This window comes from Mesoplodon densirostris, chromosome 7, assembly GCF_025265405.1.
Source record: "Mesoplodon densirostris isolate mMesDen1 chromosome 7, mMesDen1 primary haplotype, whole genome shotgun sequence".
Lineage (NCBI taxonomy): Eukaryota > Metazoa > Chordata > Mammalia > Artiodactyla > Ziphiidae > Mesoplodon > Mesoplodon densirostris.
In genome coordinates this window covers 32,660,847-32,682,211 of record NC_082667.1, presented here as the reverse complement: position 1 = coordinate 32,682,211, position 21,365 = coordinate 32,660,847, and the positions used below count along the sequence as shown (strand labels likewise).

The window sequence follows — 21,365 nt, the reverse complement described above, 5'->3', positions numbered from 1 at the left end:
GATCCCCCCATACCTAATTGGAAGCCACATATTTAATAAATAAATGTAATAAATACATGTTTTCATTCGGCAAAATGAGACTATAAGATTTTTAATATTCTACATCTTGAAATTTCTGGACTCTGTTCAGTCTCATTGTCAGACTGTTTATTCCTTGTCTAGTTCAAAATTGTTTGAATTATTCTAATGTAAAATCCAATTTAATTTGTGGCAGCATTAGTAGGAGGTCATGATTTAGAGAGAGGCTAAGAAAAGATTACCTGAGAAATAGGAGACATTTCTAGTCTCTATCTAAAAAGTCCAAAACTCAGGGCCTCTCTCATTAATGTTGTCTCCCCAGAGTCTTCTAAAAGTTTATTGGAATACATGGAGAAAGCCTAAAAATCCCAAAGAACATATGCTTTATATCACAGAAAACTGGGCTCAAATGTTAATATTGCTGATTATTCATTCTTTGTCCTTAATTTGACCTCTCTGAATATCTGTCTTCTCATCTGTAAACTGGCAATAGTAACACTTAGGTTGCAAAGCTGTTAATAAATAAGAGATAATTTGCATAAGACAATTAGCACAGTCCCTGAACTGTGGTAGGAACTCTATAAATTGTAACTGATATTTATCTATGCTCTGTCTCTACAGCCACCTGGGTATTATTCTATTGGGCAGAGATCAACTAAGGCCTTTCATAGTCCCAGGCCTCCTGAAAATCCCCAAATCAGACTTGCAGCTTTCTTTCATAGCCCAGAAGTATGACTATATCTGCTAAAAATTTTCAGCTACCCAAATGGGGGGACAAAAGCAAGGCTTACTTTTTCCAGGAGTGTTCAGTGGAGTTAGCAAGGGTAGTGTGGGGAGCAGTGTAGTCACGCGCAGGTAGATCTGCCTATTGCTGCCATTTTAGTGGCTGTTAGCACCAATAATTTTGTTTAATTGGGTACTCTTAATTGTGAAATTATTGGAATTCATGATTCTTCTTTGAAAGTACCAGGGGAATAATTATAATACTAATGTCAGGAAAAATATTTCATAACCATCCTAGATATTTTCCACAATACATATGACATAGAGAGTAACCATATTTTCCAAAAAAGGATTATTTATTTTGAAAAATACTCAGTGAAATAAAAATATGGGTTTGTGATAGACTCTAGAAATCTTGGAAGTGTAGATAGAAAAAGTATACATGATGGAAGATAAGAATTGACCCTCTGAATTCAATCATGCAGCAAGCATTTATTGACACATATCCTAGGTCTCTGCTGGGTAATATATGGTGTACAGATGAAGAAGTCTCTTTCCTTCCTTTGATGATGTTAATAGTCTTGAAGGAAAGAACATAACCGTGATCTGTAACAAATATTTTGTCTTTGGAATCTGACAGTCTACATTCTAATTTTGCCACACCTGAACGCATGATCTTAATATCTCTACGTCTCGATTTTCTTTATGTGCAAATTGTGATAAGAATAGCCATCTCAGTAATATTGGCCATAGGTAGATTAAATTGGATCATGCATGTAAAATCCCTGGCATAAATAATGGTAGCCATTATAAAGAAAGGAAAAAAGTACTACAATTTTATTTAGAACATTTATTTAGAACTGGCTATACTGGACTTCCCTCATACTATGCCACATAATATCTCATATGTGTAAATCTATGTAAAATGTTAATAATAGCTAATATTTAATGAGTGTTTACTATATGCCAGCACATTCCAGCAATTGGTTCTAAGTGTTCTACATATATTAATGCATTTAATCCTCACAAAAATTCTGTTATTACACTCATGTTACTGATGAGAAAACAGAAGCTTAGAGAAGTTATATAATTTGCCTACAATTATTGAAACATACCTATAAATTGATGAAATCATCAACTTGATATCAATTTGATTCCGGCAGTCTAGAGTTCATGTTCTGATCACTGTGCTTTCCAGCCACCATTGGGATAGCATATTGCCACAGTGGAGAATCTAATAAAAATTGGTTTTGGTACAAGATGGCTGAATGATTGCTGGCTCCTACATGTAAATTGGATTTAGAGTAAACATACTAAAGTGGATCAAGTGAAAGGAATAGGGTATTGGAGTCTGATAGTTCTGTCTGTGACTTAGCTTCATTATCTACAAAACAGAGATATTAACACCCATGTCACCAGACTCTCATTAGGAGCAAATGAGAAAAATATGTGAAAGCACCCAGCTTTGGGTTGTCCATGGTCATATAATTTTGAATGGTGCAATGGGAATGAAAACCTGGGTCTCCGGCACATTCATCCATGCCCTTTACTCATTCTAAGTATAGACTTCATACCGAATGAGTTTTAGAGTAATGAAGGACTGGATTTAGCTCAAAGGAATCATTTTGTGAAGAGGCAGATCCACTGAAACTGTTAGATCTCTTTCTCTACCCTGTAAATCAAACTACAAAGTCATCAAGGCTCAAATTCAACAAAATTATAAATGGTCTGTCATCCAGCTTCCCCACTTTAGCCTACCATTGTGGAGAGTGATCCAATCACATGGTTCTATGATGGTCTTCTTTTTAACTTCCTGCGTAATAACAGGCTTTGCTAAAGCAACCCTTCAAGGCAATGAACACATTTGGTAAATAGAATTCATCCTTAGCATTATGTAAAAGAGCAGTGGATAAGGGTACAGGAGACCTAAGCTTTCATTCCCACATTACCAGTTGGCATTGCATGATCTTGGACAAGTTAATTTGCCTCTGTGAGTCTCTCTACAAAAATGAAGTTTCAGCTTGCAACTGTGATCTGTGATCTGACTCTGTAGCTTAGTAATTATTCTGCCTCAGACATTCTACCAAACCCACTTATGGTATATTTGTAGCAGAGTTCAGGGGGTCCTAAATTCAGAAGGAGTATGCTTGGATAGGAGACTTGAAACTTCCCCACACAATAAAAATTATCACTGGCAAAACCTCTCTCTGGCTCAGATTAGGGAGTTTTAAGTTACTGGGCTGGAAACAGAAAAGCAGGTTCTTTGTGTCCTAAGTATTTGTTCCCTTTGAAGTCCCACTGGTACTGATTTGATAGAAATAGAAACTGTAGATCAAAGCTATAAAGACCATCATCCTTACAAGGAGGACATGAACCCATTTCCAAAGAAAAAGACCCACGCTTTCCTACCCAAATATCTTCTATAGTGCAAAGTTTTCAAGCAAAACACATTTATTGCAATTTTCATTGGAATCACACTTTTGTTTGTGTGGTTTTCTAATGCTGTTACTGAGCATCTGAAAAAGCAGAGGAGCACAGAGAAGGCAACATTGGGATCATACTGACAAACTATTTTGTGGCATACTTTTATCACTTAAAATACATTATAATATATCTAGATATTCCCTCTCCAGGAGATACAGGAAAATGAGTAACTTTGCAGAAGAAACACTTGGCAAATACTATATTAACCAAGTGATAAAAGTTAATATCACTGGTGATGTAATGTGGATACCATGTGGCGCTGATGGGATGTTATGGAAATGGCACTTTACCTCTGTGCCCTGCCTCCATTCTTAAAGCACATAACCCCAGTCTAAATATATGAAAACGTCAGACAAACCCAGATTGGGGGATTTTCCACAGGGTGCTTGTCCAGCAGTACTCAGAATTGTTAAGGATATGAAAATCTGAGAAACTGTCTAGACCAGAGGTGACTGGGGGGAACGTGACAAATAAATGCTATGGGGTATCCCACGTTGCGTCCTGGAGCTGGTGAAATCTAAGTAAAGTCTGGAATTTGGTTAATAGCAATGTACTAATATTGACTTCTTAACTTTGACCATATACCTTGGTAATGTAAGCGTCAATGGAGGGAATTGAGGGAGGGGTTCATGGGCACTCTCTGTACTATCTTTGTAAATTTTCTGCAAATTTAAAATCAGTCTGAGACAAAAAGCTAATTTAAAAAATATAAACATTTTGTCACAGAATTAAATATTTTGCTATCACCTGATTGTTAATAGGTATGTAGTATTCCAGAACATTCATTAAATGTGATCATGCCTAGCACAGAGCTTGGCAGTACTAAGTGCTCATTAAAAGTTAGATTTTTTGGTTATTGCTGTTATAATTTTGATCAATATTCCAGTGTATATTACTGAAAACTTTCCTATCAGGTATCCTCATATGCGCTATTTCTTCCCTGTTTTTATTCTCTTTACGCATTGATATAAGGTGCCCTGGCTTTAGAATTTGCTGTACAATTTGAATGTGGGGATGTTTAAGGCAACCTAGAAGAGCAAGATCATTAATGCTCTTGTTGTTCTGTTTCAGTGTCATCCTAGTGGCTGTTTGATAGACCTTTGCCTCCAGATGGGAGTTATCATGTTTTTGAAGCAAATATGGAACAATTTCATGGAACTGGGATACCCGTGAGTACTTAAATTTTTTTTAACATCTTTATTGGAGTATAATTGCTTTACAGTGGTGTGTTAGTTTCTGCTTTATAACAAAGTGAATCAGCTATACATATACATATGTTCCTATACCTCTTCCCTCTTGCATCTCCCTCCCTCCCACCCTCCCTATTCCACCCCCCTAGGTGGTCACAAAGCAATGAGCTGATCTCCCTGTGCTATGTGGCTGCTTCCCACTAGCTATCTATTTTACATTTGGTACTGTATATATGTCCATGCCACTCTCTCACTTCGTCCCAGCTTCCCCTTCCCCTTCCCCATGTCCTCAAGTCCATTCTCTAGTAGGTCTACGTCTTTATTCCCGTCTTGTCCCTAGGTTCTTCATGACCATTTTTCTTTTTTGTTTTTTAGATTCCATATATATGTGTTAGCATATGGTATTTGTTTTTCTCTTTCTGACTTACTTCACTCTGTATGACAGACTCTAGGCCCATCCACCTCACTACAAATAACTCAATTTTGTTTCTTTTTATGGCTGAGTAATATTCCATTGTATATATGTGCCACATCTTCTTTATCCATTCATCTGTCGATGGACACTTAAGTTGCTTCCATATCCTGGTTATTGTAAATAGAGCTGCAATGAACATGGTGGTACATGACTCTTTTTGAATTATTGTTTTCTCAGGGTATATGCCCAGTAGTGGGATTGCTGGGTCGTATGGTAGTTCTATTTTTAGTTTTTTAAGGAACCTCCATACTGTTCTCCATAGTGGCTGTATCAATTTACATTCCCACCAACAGTGCAAGAGGGTTCCCTTTTCTCCATACCCTCTCCAGCATTTATTGTTTGTAGATTTTTCGGTGATGACCATTCTGACAGGTGTGAGATGATATCTCATTGTAGTTTTGATTTGCATTTCTCTAATCATTAATGATGTTGAACATTCTTGCATGTGTTTGTTGGCAATCTGTATATCTTCTTTGGAGAAATGTCTATTTAGGTCTTCTGCCCATTTTTGGATTGGGTTGTTTGTTTTTTGATATTGACCTGCATGAGCTGCTTGTAAATTTTGGAGATTAAGCCTTTGTCAGTTGCTTCATTTGCAAATATTTTCTCCCATTCTGAGGGTTGTCTTTTCGTCTGGTTTATGGTTTCCTTTGCTGTGCAAAAGTTTTTAAGTTTCATTAGGTCCCATTTGTTTATTTTTGTTTTTATTTCCATTTCTCTAGGAGGTGGGTCAAAAAGGACCTTGCTCTGATTTATGTCATAGAGTGTTCTGCCTATGTTTTCCTCTAAGAGTTTGATAGCGTCTGACCTTACATTTAGGTCTTTAATCCATTTTGAGTTTATTTTTGTGTGTGGTGTTAGGGAGTGTTCTAATTTCATTCTTTTACATGTAGCTTTCCAGTTTTCCCAGCACCACTTATTGAAGAGGCTGTCTCTTCTCCACTGTATATTCTTGCCTCCTTTATCAAAGATAAGGTGACCATATGTGCGTGGGTTTATCTCTGGGCTTTCTATCCTGTTCCATTGATCTATATTTCTGTTTTTGTGCCAGTACCATACTGTAGCTTTGTAGTATAGTCTGAAGTCAGGGAGCCTGATTCCTCCAGCTCCATTTTTCTTTCTCAAGATTGCCTTGGCTATTCGGGGTCTTTTGTGTTTCCGTACAGATTGTGAAATTTTTTGTTCTAAGAGTACTTAATTTTTAAACTAGCCTTCTATAGAGTTACAAAGAAGACTAGTTCTTTTTTTTTTGAATTTTTAAATTTTATTTTATTTATTTTTTTATACAGCATGTTCTTATTAGTCATCCATTTTATACATATTAGTGTACATATGTCAATCCCAATCTCCCAATTCATCACACTACCAACCCCTCCCTGCCACTTTCCCCCCTTGGTGTCCATACGTTTAAGAAGAACTAGTTCTTAAGAATTGGGGCTTGGTAATCAGAGAGATGACAGCTCAGTTCCTACTCCACTCCTTACTAAATGTGTGACCATTTGTAAGCCAATCGACCTTTCTGTGCCTCAGTTTTCACATCTCTAAGAGAGACTCAACAGCTGTATCTACCTCAAGAACCGTTGTAAGGATTAGAGGAAATAATAGATATAAAGTAACTTGTACTCTGTTCAACATGTTAAGACACTTGTTGGTATTCTTAAAATATTATTGGCAGTGCAGGTTCTTGAGAACAAACATAACTTTCTGGTTTCTTTTCACTACCAAAAGACCAAGGTTGTTGTTGTTATTGTTTAATGCAGAGAACCTCCATTTCTATCTCCCCCCTTTAAGAATGAAATAAAATTAAGATCCTGGGTGGGGAGGTTTGGGGCTCTTTGTTACAACAACAATAGCAATAAATATTTAGAACAGGATTGATTGTGATAACATCAAGACAACAGTATTCTGTTTTTTCCCTATAGATAAATTCTAACTGTGAAATACTGACATTGAAGGACCCTGAATGCCCACTTTTACATCTGTTAAAATATATTATCCTTTAGAATACAGTGAAATAGAGTGTATTTAAAATATTGTGGTATGGAAGTATTGAGGCCTAATTAATTTAAAAACGTTATAATTTTGAGGAATTTCCTTACTATGGGGAAAGAACTGGTTAGTTGATTAATGATATAAATAACTTAGGCTCAGTCATCAAATTATACCATGTTTCTTTCTCCTCTTTGGCCCTTAAGTAGCATCAGGATATTCCTGAGCAGAGACCTGGGGGTTGGAGAGGTGATATTAACCCAGTGCATCGGACTGGGAAATTGTGGAGACCTGGTACAAATTCCTTTTCTGCCTCTTGCTAAAGGTGCTTATAATTTACTTAACCTCTCTGAGACATTTTTTTTAATTTGTAAAATAAGAGATTTATAAAGATTAAATGAGATGACCCAATGGTATTTAAACCTTCATCAATAAATGACAAGCTTTTTGTGAAGGGATGTTTACACAAATCCTCAATAGTCAAAACAGATTAAAATGAATCTCTTCTAAATGAAGGGAGAATAGGCATGGAGGTTTGGGAAGCCCAGTCCATTTTTCCTATTCCTTTCTATCTTTGGCTTACCTCTTTGAAACATAAAGTTTCAGGAACATAATTTGAAAATATTTGAGTAAATTAGGTATCAAGTGCCTAGCACAGGATCTGACATGGTGTCAGTACTTCATAAGCACAGTCAAGATGGTGTAATATTAAGAATGATTCTTGTTGTTATTATTATCTATGTACTTCTGTACATACCATGCACTTTGGACATCACATTTTCACCATGGCCTTGCCCAAGAGGTGAGCCTGGATTTTGTATATCAAATCCCAAGGGTACCATGGCAAATGACATCCTGGTGGGGTTTTCCCAACAGCTGGACAAAGGCCTTGCTGAAGAAACTCTAGCAGGAGTGAACCAGTCCCTAAAACAATGATTTTTAAAGCACAATTCTCTTTCCTCAATTAAAATCTTAAGCAGACTGAAATAAACAGAATATAAGCAAGCAGGCCTTCCATTCCCAACCCCCTTTTTCATCTTCACGAGGCTCCAGAGGTAACCTCCATGGAGCACACACTGAAGCGCTACCTGACGTTTTGATCTAACTATGGTGGTTCTTCCAACCCCCACTGAAGCTCTAGGTCCATGATTAATTAAAACTGAGAGTTGGGTACTGTTCATTGAGTCCTGTGAGATTCACCTTATCCTAGAGATAATTTTTATCTAACTCTTAAGATAATTCATTACTCAGAAGTCTACAATATTTGCATACCAGGATATTTCTGAGTCGTATAATTTCAAGACTGCCCCTGGGTTAGGGAAAGAGTGTTGCTACTTCCTTTCCAAGTCTGATAAATGGACTGAGACACAGATTCATTACCTGTAAATTATTGTTCACTATAGGAGCAGAGTGTAATCACTTGAATCCTTCATATTTATAAACTCAGAGAAGTGAAGTGACTTGCTAAAAGCCACACAGCTAATGCATTGTAGGGTGAGGACTAGAAACTACATCTCTTGAAACTCTAGGTAGGGCTCAGTTATCTAATGTGAAACATGATTTTACTCATGTTCACAGAGCACAGCCCAGAAGCTTTGGAAGGAAGGACTCAGATCCAATCACAACAGGCAGCATAAGAGTTTAGGTATTTATATAGGTGGGGTAGGGGAAGGAATCACAGAAATGAGTATTTGTCTAATCTATATCAGGAAGCACCTAGTATATGGGAGGATCAACTCTTTGATAACTATGTAGATGTTTATAGGGTCTAGGAAGTCTGAGGCCTCTTCTTCCTTGCTAAATTTAAAGTTGAGACCAAGCAAAGACCCCCCGCAATTCTCAGGCATGCTTATTGTAGTCCCAAGGTAGTTGGAGTTTCTCTTTGCTTAGTACACTATAAATTGTTTACCAGATGCTTAAATATGAGCTTAAAAGGCCATTGTCTTTATGCAGGTTGATCCAGAACTGGTGGTCACGACATAAAATCAAGCGGGGAATACAAGATGCTTCCATACCTCAGTGGGAAAATGATTGGAATCTACAGCCCATGAATATTCACGGACTGATGGATGAGTACTTAGAAATGGGTATGGAAAGAACCTTCTGCAAAGCTATTTGACCCTCTTGATACTTTTTTTCTACTTCACTCAGGCTCTGATTAAAGAGAGAAAACTGTCTCTCTCCTTTCCAATCCCAAGCATTCTAAAACACATTTGTACCTTTATCTCAGCAGAGCTAGAGAAGATATTAAAGCAGTACCCTTGGAAGGCTTATGCATTTTGTCTTGTCAACCATAACATTTGACCAAAATGAAAGCACATACCTTTTGAGCAAATATTTTAAAGGAACAAAATAAAGCAAAACCCATTCCTATGTTAAGAAATGTATCAGCCCAACCAAATAAAGCAATAATTCTTTCTCACAATAAATATTTGCACAGACCCAGTCTGAGTTTTGAGTCTTCAAGAAGCTTACTTATTTATATTACAAAAATAAGGATTCCCATTCCAACTGTTAAGATCACTGCATGTTGTTTTGACATTTGCTTTTGTTCTCTGGCCCTCAGTTTTCTCATCTATAAAAAGAAAGGACAAGATTAGGTCTCTTGCTTCCCTTCTAGGACTAAGCATTTTTCTTCAAGTCCTTCTCTGACGTTTCTCTTCCTTCATGCTGCATGGCATAGAGGTGAAAGTCTCATAGACTTTCAATCTATTGAGATCTGAGTTTGAATGCAGGTTTTAACATTTTTCATCTATCTACCCTTTAGCCAGTCTACTTAACATGTATGAGCTACAGTTTTCTCAGCTGTAAAGTGGGATAAGCATGCTTACTTTGTAGGGATGTTGGAAGGATTAAAGGCAATCTATGTAAAGATGCCTACTATGGTACAAAGAAAGCACTCAATAAATGATACTGTTTATATTACCGATTTTCTAACCCTCTCCCTTTACAGTTTTGCAGTTTGGTTTTACCACCATCTTTGTTGCGGCTTTTCCTCTGGCCCCTCTTTTGGCTTTGTTAAACAATATCATTGAAATCAGGCTGGATGCGTACAAATTTGTCACCCAGTGGCGGAGGCCTTTGCCAGCCAGAGCAACTGACATAGGTAAGATTCAGCAACTACATGACTTTTGCATTGCTAAGGCCAAGTGGTGGCTTGATCTTACTTAGCACAATGTGGGTTTCTATTGCTGGAGCTCCCTTCCAGCCATAACAAAACTGTTTTCATTAACCAAAGAATGAAATGAGAGTAAGTTTAGTTATAACTCTTAGTTGAGAGTAAGTTCATACCGAACATGCTATTTCATAAACTTATTTGTAACTGAAAAGGATCTCATATATCCCTTTCCAGAGCTTATTTTTTCATTCCATTATTTTTTTTTCATTCCATTATTTTTAAAAGTTAACTTTAATCCTATTTGAAACATCAGTTTTGACCATAATCAATAGTCTATTGATACTATATACAATTTCAAAAGCTTTTTTGTGTACCTATATGCCAGATTGGCCTCTTAAGAAGTAGAAAATGTCAACTAGTGATTTCCAGGTCTTGACACTAAACTAGTTTTACTTTTTCATATTTTTACATTAAAAAGGTAGCTGACAAAGATAAAGGCAAAACCCATAGTGAATACAGGTATTTCAGAGTTCACACAATGATGTAGAACTTTATTTTTTTTATTTTTATTTTTTTTGCGGTACGCGGGCCTCTCACTGTTGTGGCCTCTCCCGTTGCGGAGCACAGGCTCCGGACGCGCAGGCTCAACGGCCATGGCTCATGGGCCCAGCCGCTTCGCGGCATGTGGGATCTTCCCGGACCGGGTCACGAACCCATGTCCCCTGCATCGGCAGGTGTACTCTCAACCACTGCGCCACCAGGGAAGCCCTAGAACTTTATTTTTATAGGTTTGAGTACCTCATCAAGTTGTATACATAGGCTTTGGAGAATCTTAAGCAGCTGTGTCTATATCTCATTGGTACAGACATGAACCAGTTCCTAATGATATTTTAATTTTCAAATCTCTCTACATGGTGTCTACCTCCCCTCTATGGAAAACTATTCAATAACTGTAATATCTGTAGTGAGATACATACCATCCTAAGAAAGTAAATAATGGACAGAGTCGTGGTTCCAACATAACTAAAACATTTTTTCCAAATTAAGGTTGATTAAGGGTTTTAACTTTTTTTTCTTTTTACTCACTATCTTTAATCTTTCTCCTACTAGGTATCTGGTATGGAATTCTTGAAGGAATTGGTATATTGGCTGTGATTACCAATGCATTTGTAATTGCTATTACATCTGATTACATCCCACGTTTTGTCTATGAATACAAATATGGCCCCTGTGCAAGTCATTTTGAATATAGTGAAAGGTAAGGTTGAAATGTACACATTTTTTATTTGTAATTAAAATGGGAACTTATTGGCAAGCTTTGTTCTGTGACCATTAAGGGTAATGTTTCTGATCATTGCGTTTATGTGTTTATTAGATGGAATCAAGTGGGATAAAAAGGGCAACAGTGTTTTTTACAGCAAATAATTTTAGAGTCTATGATTTACTGTGTAAATGCATCACCAGTATTAAAATGTTAAAAACATTTTAATGTATTTAGAAGTTAAATTTAGAACTAGAAGAGACCTTTGAAAGAATCCAATGCAATATTTTGTCTATATAGATGGGAAATTGAGACCTATACTAGTTAAATTACTGAAAGGAATTAAGCTAGTTTGTGGGGATATACAGAATATGAAGAAACTCTCAGCTATGTGACTAGAGATTTTTCTAAAGGAATTTACTGCTAGAGATTTTAAGCAGGCAGAAAATGTTACCCTAGACCTGTCTCCTTTTTCTTTTTTGTTAAAATTTAAATCAACACTTGAGAACAGGCTTTCTCAACCTCTGCACTATTGACGTTATAGACCAGATAATTCTATTTTTGAGGAGGAGGGGTGTCCTGTGCCAAAGGATGTTTAGCAGCAACCTTGGCCTCTACCCAGTGGATACCAAGAGCAACCTCCCTGCTTCCCGACTTGTGACAACCAGAAATGTCTCTAGACATTGCCAAATTGTCCCTGGGGGGCAGAATCACCCAGTTGAGAACCATTGCCTTAGGGGATATGAGTTTTTCAGATCTTTCCTTCTTGAAAGTTTGAAGATGCAAGGGAGCACTGGACTTGGAGACAGAGAGAAACTGGAGTTTTTAGCTGGAGGTTAGCCTTAGGTGTGGAAGTAGTGATAGGAAATAAAGTAGTGATAGGAGAAGCTGTGTCTCCTCCTTCCTTTAGGAGCAGCCTTGGGCATGCATCTTATCTAGATGCGGGACGTGTGCCCGAGCAAGCAGAGCCCCGGTTTAGGATGAAGTCAGCCCTTAGTCCTGCAGATGAACTCATTTGTCTCAGAACACTGCAGTGCCTTTCTGAACACAAACGTACGTCTCAGCTTTTCAAAGAGAGGTAATAAAGGCAGGAGATTTTCTTTTATATATTGGAGTCTTGTCAAGAGATTTTAACTTGAAGTCAAACTCCCAAGATTTAAATGCTAACTTTGCCTTTTACTAAAAGGCACATCATCAATCTGGACCTATGTTTAAGAAATGGTGCCTGAGGTAACATTTTATGAACTGTAAAACACTAAATAGATATAAATTGGTTTTTAGTATTAATAGTGAAAAACCCAAAAGTCTCTTTTTTCTTTATTCAAAATGGTCTAGAAGCAGATTTGATGGTTTAAAATATGTAGGCTCACTTGGCAGCCCTCTTCCTTACAGTCATTATTTGTTAGTGTCTTTACTGCCACCTAGTGGCAGGTGAAAATGAAATTGGATGGGTATACGCTCTGTTCACATTCCAGGTACTAACTTTTCACGTAGATAGCACCTGACCCCTTCTCCATTAGCAGTGACTAGGGATGTAGAATCATTTCAAGAAGAGATGTGGAGGACTTGTGAGTTTGAAACCACACATTCATAGGGGCTTCCTGGTATTTAATTTTCTCCAGGTACGTTTAGCAGCTAAACTGGAGTAAATTCATTCAGATTGGAAATTTTCAGAGCAAGGGGGCAAAAAGACAAGGTGGCAATGGAGAGGATGATACTGGCAAGCTGAAATGATAAGTTATGAGGTCTAGGATGGCCAGGGAGGGGAGTGAAGTTGAAGTCAGTGTGGCCCTGTAATTAAAATTTGGGGTTTAGAATAAGATAAATGGGCACTTGAATCCAGTGTCTAACAACTCTATGTTCTGGGCAGTGGTTCTCAACCTATGGCCTGCATATCTCCTTCAGGGTCCATGAGGTCAATACTATTTTCATAATAATACTAAGATACTATTTGCTTTTTTCACCACATTGACATATGCACAGATGGTACAAAAGCAGTGGGATAAAATTTTCTGGTGGCTTTGCATCACTCAAGGCAGTGGCACCAAAAACTACTAGTAATGATTCTATTTCCCACCACTCTACATTCACCATTTTTAAAATGCCAGTAAGAAATTTCAGAATGTCTTTGATGAAGCAGTAATAATTATTCATTTTACCAAACCTCCACCCTTGAATAAATGTCTTCTCAATATTCTATTCGACAAAATGCAGAGTGCGCATAAAGCGCTTCTGCTACATCCTAAAGTGTGATGAGCGTGTCAGAGAAAAGTGCAAACTTCTGGAGTTGCAAACTAAAGAAACTTTTTTTTTTAACATGAAATAAAATTGTCAGACAAGCTATGAGTATTCAGACTTGGGTATTAGCAAACACTCTTTTACAGAATGCACAAAACTAGCTTGTCATTTTAAGGAAAATAATTGACAATATTTGTTGAGCTTTAAAGGTTCCCCGTACTTATAGCGTTTTTTTTTTTCTGATAAAAGTCAGTGACGATATTAACAATTGTGCTTTTTCATGGTCTATAGTAAAAATATATCAACATTTGGAAGATCTGCATAATTCAGGGAACACATGTTCTCCAAATGGCCCCAATTTGATCTTACAAAATCATGCATGGATAAATGACGAATTCAAAGTACAAGATAGACCTATGGATTTTAATGCAAAATCCATATGAAAGTTCAGTTACACGAAGATTCCACCTTACAACTAAACTTTAAGAAATGACCACAGGTAGAGCTTTGGTGTAATATCAAAGAAAAATATTGACATTTATCTGAAATGATATTAAAATAGTCTTCCTTCTTCCAACTACTTGTCTGCATGAGGCCAGGTTTTCTACTTACACTTCAACCAAAATAACATATTGCAATATATTTAATGCAGATATGAGTACCCAGCTGTCTTCTATTAAGGCAGGCATTAAGATGTTTGCAAACATGTAAATCAGTGTCATTCTTCTCACTACGTTTTTTTCTTTTGGAGTATATAACTATTTTTCAAATGTGTTATTCATATTATTTGAATGGATGTGATAGTTATTTTAAATGAATGAATATAAATTTCTATTTCAATTTCTAATGTGGTAAATATCAATAGATATACCCCTATGCAAAAAGCTCCTTGAGATCCTCAACAGCTTTTTTAAATGTAAAGAGTATCTGAGACCAGAAGTTTTGACAATTATAGGCCTAGAGAAAGTCATTTAATCTCTGTAAATCTTAGTTCTTTTATCTGTGTGGTGAAGATAATAATATACATGTTCTAAGGCTATTATAAAACTTAACCCTGATCACAGTTTAATACCTAACCACCAGAGTAGGGAATTTTGCCATTTTTGTTTACTGTTGAATACCAAGCATCCAGAATTGTTCTAACAAATTATTGGTCCTCCATAAATATGTATTGAATAAGTTAATAAATTACAAACAAACATGTTGATCAATTGGCTGTTTGATGTTAATTATCCAAATCATGTTACATGTTTATATATATTTATTCAGTTTCAATGCATAGGAAGTAATTACCACAATGCCTAGTGCATAGTAAACACGTAATAAAACATAAGCCAAATGATAAGGCAAAATAGAAACTATTGGAGGGAAATGGCAGGCAAGAGTCTGTCTCATTAAGTCATAATCACAGATGTACTGGGAGTCAGAGAATAGAATCAGAGAGCTGAGTTGCTAGGAGTTTATAATTATAATGAAAGGCATAATGGCACTTATTAAATCTTGTCATTTGTAATGAAGGAATTGGACTAGAAATTCATGAATCTCTGAATCACACATGCTTTCTTTTCTTTTCTCCCAGTTGTTTAACAGGGTATGTCAACAATAGCCTATCCTTCTTTGACCTGAGTGAGCTTGGCATGGGAAAATCTGGTTATTGCAGGTATTTACTTATAAATTATAGTTATCTTTTCTTTTTGCTTTCACCATTCTGTCTCCTCCCTTCAACATGCTAATGGGCCCATTTAAACTGTCGTTTTGGAGTTTTGGCAAATTAAGAACATTTGGGGCCTCCACATTTTGGTCTTTGTTCTTCAAATTCTTTATTTTTGTGGATTTTAGGTACCGAGACTACAGAGGTCCTCCTTGGAGTTCCAAACCCTATGAATTTACCCTACAATACTGGCATATCCTCGCTGCTAGATTGGCCTTCATTATTGTGTTTGAGGTTAGTCACAGGCTGATAAAATTACTCTAGGTAAACGCTTTTCTGACTGATATATTAGTTGCCTTTTTAAAAAAAAAAAAAAGATTCATTATTTATTTATTTATTTTTGGCTGCGTCGGGTCTTAGCTGCGGCACGAGGGATCTTCGTTGAGGCATGTGGGCTCTTCGTTGCAGTGCACGGGCTTCTCTCTAGTTGTGGTGTGCAGGTTTTCTCTCTAGTTGTGACTCACAGGTTCCAGAGCACGTGGGCTCTGTAATTTGTGGCACGCAGGCTCTCTAGTTGAGGCGCGTGAGCTCAGCATTTGCGGTGTGCAGCCTTACTTGCCCCGCGGTATGTGGGATCTTAGTTCCCCGACCAGGGACTGAACCAGCGTCACCTGCACTGCAAGGCGGATTCTTTACCACTGGACCACCAGGGAAGTCCCTAGTTGCCTTTTTGAAGTCAGTTTCTCACTGACTTCCAAAACAGGACTTGAGTATGTCCCTGTAAAAGGTTCAGATACAAGGAAACCACTATGACATGCAAAAAAGCAAGAACTGAATAATGTAAGTTAAAGAGTATTTATATCAGAAAACTAGGGTAATCTCTAGGTCCACGGGTGGACCTAGAGATTATCATACTAAGTGAAGTAAGCCAGATAGAGAAAGAAAAATATCATATGATGGCACTTATTTGTGGAATCTAAAAAAATGATACAAATAAACATTTACAAAACAGAAACAGACTCACTAACATAGAATACAAACTTATGGTTACCAAAGGGGAAAGGGGAAGGATAAATTAGGAGTTCCGGATTAACATATACACACTACTATATATAAAATAGATAACCAAAAAGACCTAGTGTATAGCACAGGGAACTACATTTTGTAATAACCTATAAGGGAAAAGAAACTGAAAAAAAATAGACATGTATGTATGTATAACTGAATCACTTTGCTTTACACCTGAAACTAATACAACATTGTAAATCAACTCTACTTCAACTTAGTTTTGAGCCTCCTAATAACCAAATTTAAAAAGGAAAGGTTGGTTTTCATCATCTAACAAAAGAACCCATATTTATTCATCAGGGTGGAGAGACTTACTTTCTGAACAATCAACTCTAATTATAGTTGGTCATATGTATTTGTACAGCAACAGTGCATAATTCAATAAATTATGCCTGAGAACACTTTTATAAAACGTGAACAGATTTTGATGATCAGAGTCATGCAATAATTTTAGATTGTAGTTTGTGAAGAAATTTTGGAGAAGCTACAGTATTATTGCCTTGCTTAAAATATAATCAGCTTGATACAGTGAAGAACTTAGCACTGGAATATATTGAGTATCTATTCACTAAGGTCTGTGGAAAAACTTTAAATGCATCTGTTTCCTATGGACAAAATTATGGAGAGAAAAATATAGCCATACATAAGACTTTTTTGCATATGAAATAAGGTTTAATCCAAGACTAAATTCTATTATTTAGTGACTCTATGGGCCTATAAAAATGTCTCCTGATGAAGTTTGACTTTCTTTTTTATTACATGTAGCAAAAGAGTTTAAAGCATATTTCCAATCCAGTGATTCCAAAAAGTCTTTTTTTATTGTGTGTGTTAAAATGTACACTTTTTTCTTCTTCATCTTCTTTTGGAGCTCAGGTAGAAAGACTTAATCAAATGCCTCAATTAACAGCAACCTACCATCATGGATCCATAAGCCCAATGATTCCTTCTTTTTATTTCCTCTTCATTCCCCATTACCCACCCACTCCAAAAGCACCCACTGTCTTTTCTTCTGTGGAAGATTTTCCACATCTTTATTTGAATATATGTTTGTTTATAAGTATATTGAATATATATGTGTGTGTGTATATATATATACATATATAGTATTGTTTTAAGTATTTTTCAAAATTATCTCAATAGTATTATGTAATAATTCATTTTTATCTCTTACCCATTATACTTTTTCAGATCTAGAGAGACATCTATCCATGAGATTTATAATTTCTTTTGTCTATTTATGATATTTCATCAAAATTAAATACCATATTCCCCTAAGGATAGGTGCTTAGACCTACAATAATTCTCTCTACCTCAATAAATCTTTTATTAAGAATCTTGGGCATGTTACCTTGTAAACATATTTAAGGGTTTTTAAGGAGTATTTTACTCAGGTGTGGAATTGTTAGTTTATACACGTACTCAGTTTCATGTAATACCAACAGATTGCTCTTCAAAATTCTCTTGGATTTTCACCAGATTTTCATAGTATCTGAATTTCTAACATTTTGCAGTTGTATAAGAGTAAAGTAATATTTTGCTTTAATTTTTTTTTTGTTTTAGTCTGTTTACTAATGACACTGACCATCACTTTTAGTACTAGAAAACCATTTGGGCTTCACTTTTTTGTAAATTTATAACCTTGATTGATTTTTGGTTGAGTTACCAAATTTTATGATTTCCTTATATATTCTACATATTAATCTTCACCAGTTATATACACAACAGATATCTTTTCCTTGCCCATAACCTATTAACTATCTGTAAACAGATAATGTTCAATTTCACTGTAGTCAGGCGCATCATTGTTTTCCTTTTATGGTTTGTGCTTATTTTGTATAGCTTATTTAGGACATTTTCCTTATCTCCAGTTCAAAAAAATATTCTACTACATTTTTTACTATTAACTTTACAGTCTTACCTATCACATGTCTTTAATACCAGGAGTTTTTATAGAGTCTGAGGGAAAAGGTTATTCTCCGTATAATGAAATAATTTTTGTACTATTTACTAAATCATCTATTATCTATCCACTGATTTGTAAATCCATCTCTGTAATATTCCAAGTTCCTACGTAGTCATGGGTGTATCTCTGGCCTCAGTATTCTGACTTATCACTCCATTTGTCTGTTCCTGGATCACTATTGCACTATTTAAATGCAATATTTAAATATTTCATATCTGATAAAGCAAGTGACCGTCCACCCTGCCACACTTGCTCTTATTTTAAAAAATTATCTTAGCTATTTGGAGTTATTAATCATTCATATAAATTGTAGAAGCCATTTTTCAGGTTCCCCTGAATATTGAGCAAGGACTTTGGTTAGAATTACATTTGTAGAAATAAAATTTTGACTTATTTACAAAATCTGTGCTGTTTCATTAATGAATGTAGAATTTATTCAAACCATTCTCATGTCCTTTAATAGATTTTTAAATATTCTCTTACTTATTTGTACCTTTTTATTTCTAGAAATTTTATAGATATTTTTATTGCTGCTCTGAGTACTGTCTTAAACTTCATTATATGATTCGCTTGATTTTTGCTGGAATACAAATAGTCTTTCTAAGATGAGCATACCTCCTTGTTTAAGTATCTTACTGGTTCTAGTATTCTGTCTGTTAAATTGGTTGGGATTGTCTTTCCAAATGATAATACCAGCTGCAAATAACAACATTTTTGTATGTCTACTTCCAAGGTTTATGTTTCATTGCTTTTGTTTGCCGTACTGTGTTGCTGGAAACTTCAATGTGGTGTTGAATAGCAGCGGTGTGAACAAACATGTCTTTTTTCCAGCTTCAGTGGAAATACTTCTGATTTTTTTCTTTAAGTATGATATCTGCTGTAGGTTTTTTGTTTAAGATGATTGGTTATGATAGTGTCTTGATAAGTGGGTATCAAACTCTAGTTTTAAAAAAAATAGATTTCCTTAATATTAAGCCATCCTTGCATATCAAACTCTGTGAATCAGTTTATAGGTTTCTCTATTACTATCGTATAGGACTTGGAGCATATTATTTCTTACTAATTTAAATTGTAACAAATGTTTTTAATTTTTATATCTATCCTCTTGAGTCACATTGCTGGCTATTTCTGTGAATATCAAATATTTGGTCAGGAAAGAAGCTCTTGATCTGCTTCTCTATGGGAAAATGACCTGCTTTTCTATGATCTATCAATATTATGCAGTCCTGGGACACATATAGCAAACCCAGTTAAAAGTGCCTTCTTCCTTTCCACGTAGAGACTACTGTCGCAAAGTCCTTTAGGTGAATGGGTTCTTTTCTACAGATCATCTGAAGTCTGTCAATCAGATTTTTCTTCTTTTATGAGAAATTAAAAGACTTATTGTTCATGGGAAAAGAAATAGGATGCATTTATAATAGTCGGAGATAATATTTAAGTAGTGCTTATACTGTGCGAAGCACTCCTTTGAGCCTTTCAAATATATTTACTCGTTTAATTTTTATACCAACCTTTAAGAGACACTATTATTAGCATCGCTTTAGAGCTGAGACATAGAGAACATAGGTGATTTGCATAAGGTTACACAACTAATGAGTGTCAGAGCAGGGTTGAAACATAGGCAGTCTCAGTCAGCATCTGTACTTTTAACCACTGGTGTATTACCTTTTGATTTTTGTCCCTGCTTTTTTTAAATACAATACTTTTATCAGTTTATTTTTTAAATCTATTTTTATCATAGAAAAATTAATAGAGATAAGATATTTTAGAGCAGTTATAATAATATATGCTTTTAATAGAGTAGAAATTCTGAAAAATGTATGTGCTGGGGGTTGAGTCCAAATCCAGCATCACAGGCAGGACTGTATTCTGTGTGTTTTGTACACTGTGTATTATAATCTATCGAACAAGGATTGTCCCTGCACATGATCTCTCTGTGTATAACAAAGCATATCATAACAGTATTGCATAATATATATGGTTTTTATAGGTGTGAATTTCAGATTCATTCAGTGTTTATAAGATGATATCAACATGTCTTTGTTGGAATACTTATGTGATGGAAGGCAATAATTGTATTCCCAATATAATTTTGAAAATATTAATATTCTAGATGGTACATACTGAGTTCCGATGCTTGATTGTAAGTCAAATGCAACATTGTTCATGACTTCTGTTTTATAATTAGCATTTCAGAATCGTTGAAAATGTACTTTCTTCTCTTAAATTTTCAGCACCTTGTTTTTGGAATCAAGTCATTCATCGCCTACCTGATTCCAGATGTACCAAAGAATCTATATGACCGAATACGACGGGAGAAGTACTTAGTCCAAGAAATGATGTATGAGGCTGAACTAGAACATTTGCAACAACAACGGAGAAAAAGTGGTCACCCTGTTCACCATGAATGGCCTTAGTTGATACCTGTTGCCCAGCAGGGGCAATACCATTAGTGGGCATGATGGCAACTTCAAATTCTAGGTGGGATCTAGGAGGAAGACATACCTGGCAAAACATATGTATAATATGTTACATGGAAATGCATCACAGCCATCTCTGGGATTTGAAATATCCAGGCTTCTAGGGAAGAAAACAAATGACTCATGACCTTAAAAAAATGGTTAAATTGACATTGCAGGAAGCCAGGATCTAATTCTCAGAACCAGCCTCAGGGAGTTGTGTGTTTGGAAACCTCCACCTTCCATCAGCTGCAGTGTAATAGGAAGGGTGATGTTGAGGTTTCTAGAGACAGATTTCCATGTAAATGTACACAAGCCAGGCATGACTTAAAGTATCATGTGGTCCTCACCCACATACTAATCTTTGGATGTCTTTGGAACCTTAGGCTGAGTTGAGATACTTACAAGAAAAGGCAAATCAGTTATTACCTTTGCTGCCTGAACTCCATGTCCCTTCAGCTTACTGTTTCATAGAAATTTCCCTTATTTCTTGCTGAGATTTTGGATCTGTGCCACAGGGAATTTATGCTGCTTTACATTGACTATGCAGTTGAAGAGTTTCACATCTTTAGTAGTCAAGCCAAAAATCTAAGACTCCAAAAAGAATACCATTCATTGAAATAATATTCTATTGCATTGGCTACATTCTAATCTGTTTTATCACTGGCAGATTCAGTTTTACTGCATTTTTTTTGGCTAAATGCCAATAGAGCCACAGAGTTATAAAA

General features: G+C 35.9%; 1 protein-coding gene across 1 annotated transcript in view; it reads left to right on the top strand.

Moving 5' to 3' along the window:
* Positions 1 to 20,595, top strand: part of ANO3 (anoctamin 3) — a 393,002-nt gene extending 372,407 nt beyond the window's left edge. The window contains 7 exon segments of the mRNA XM_060103704.1: positions 4,297 to 4,394; positions 8,833 to 8,966; positions 9,833 to 9,985; positions 11,108 to 11,255; positions 15,076 to 15,156; positions 15,336 to 15,441; positions 20,413 to 20,595. Of these exon segments, the coding sequence (XP_059959687.1) occupies positions 4,297 to 4,394; positions 8,833 to 8,966; positions 9,833 to 9,985; positions 11,108 to 11,255; positions 15,076 to 15,156; positions 15,336 to 15,441; positions 20,413 to 20,595 (903 nt within the window).
* The last annotated feature ends 770 nt before the right edge of the window (positions 20,596 to 21,365 follow it).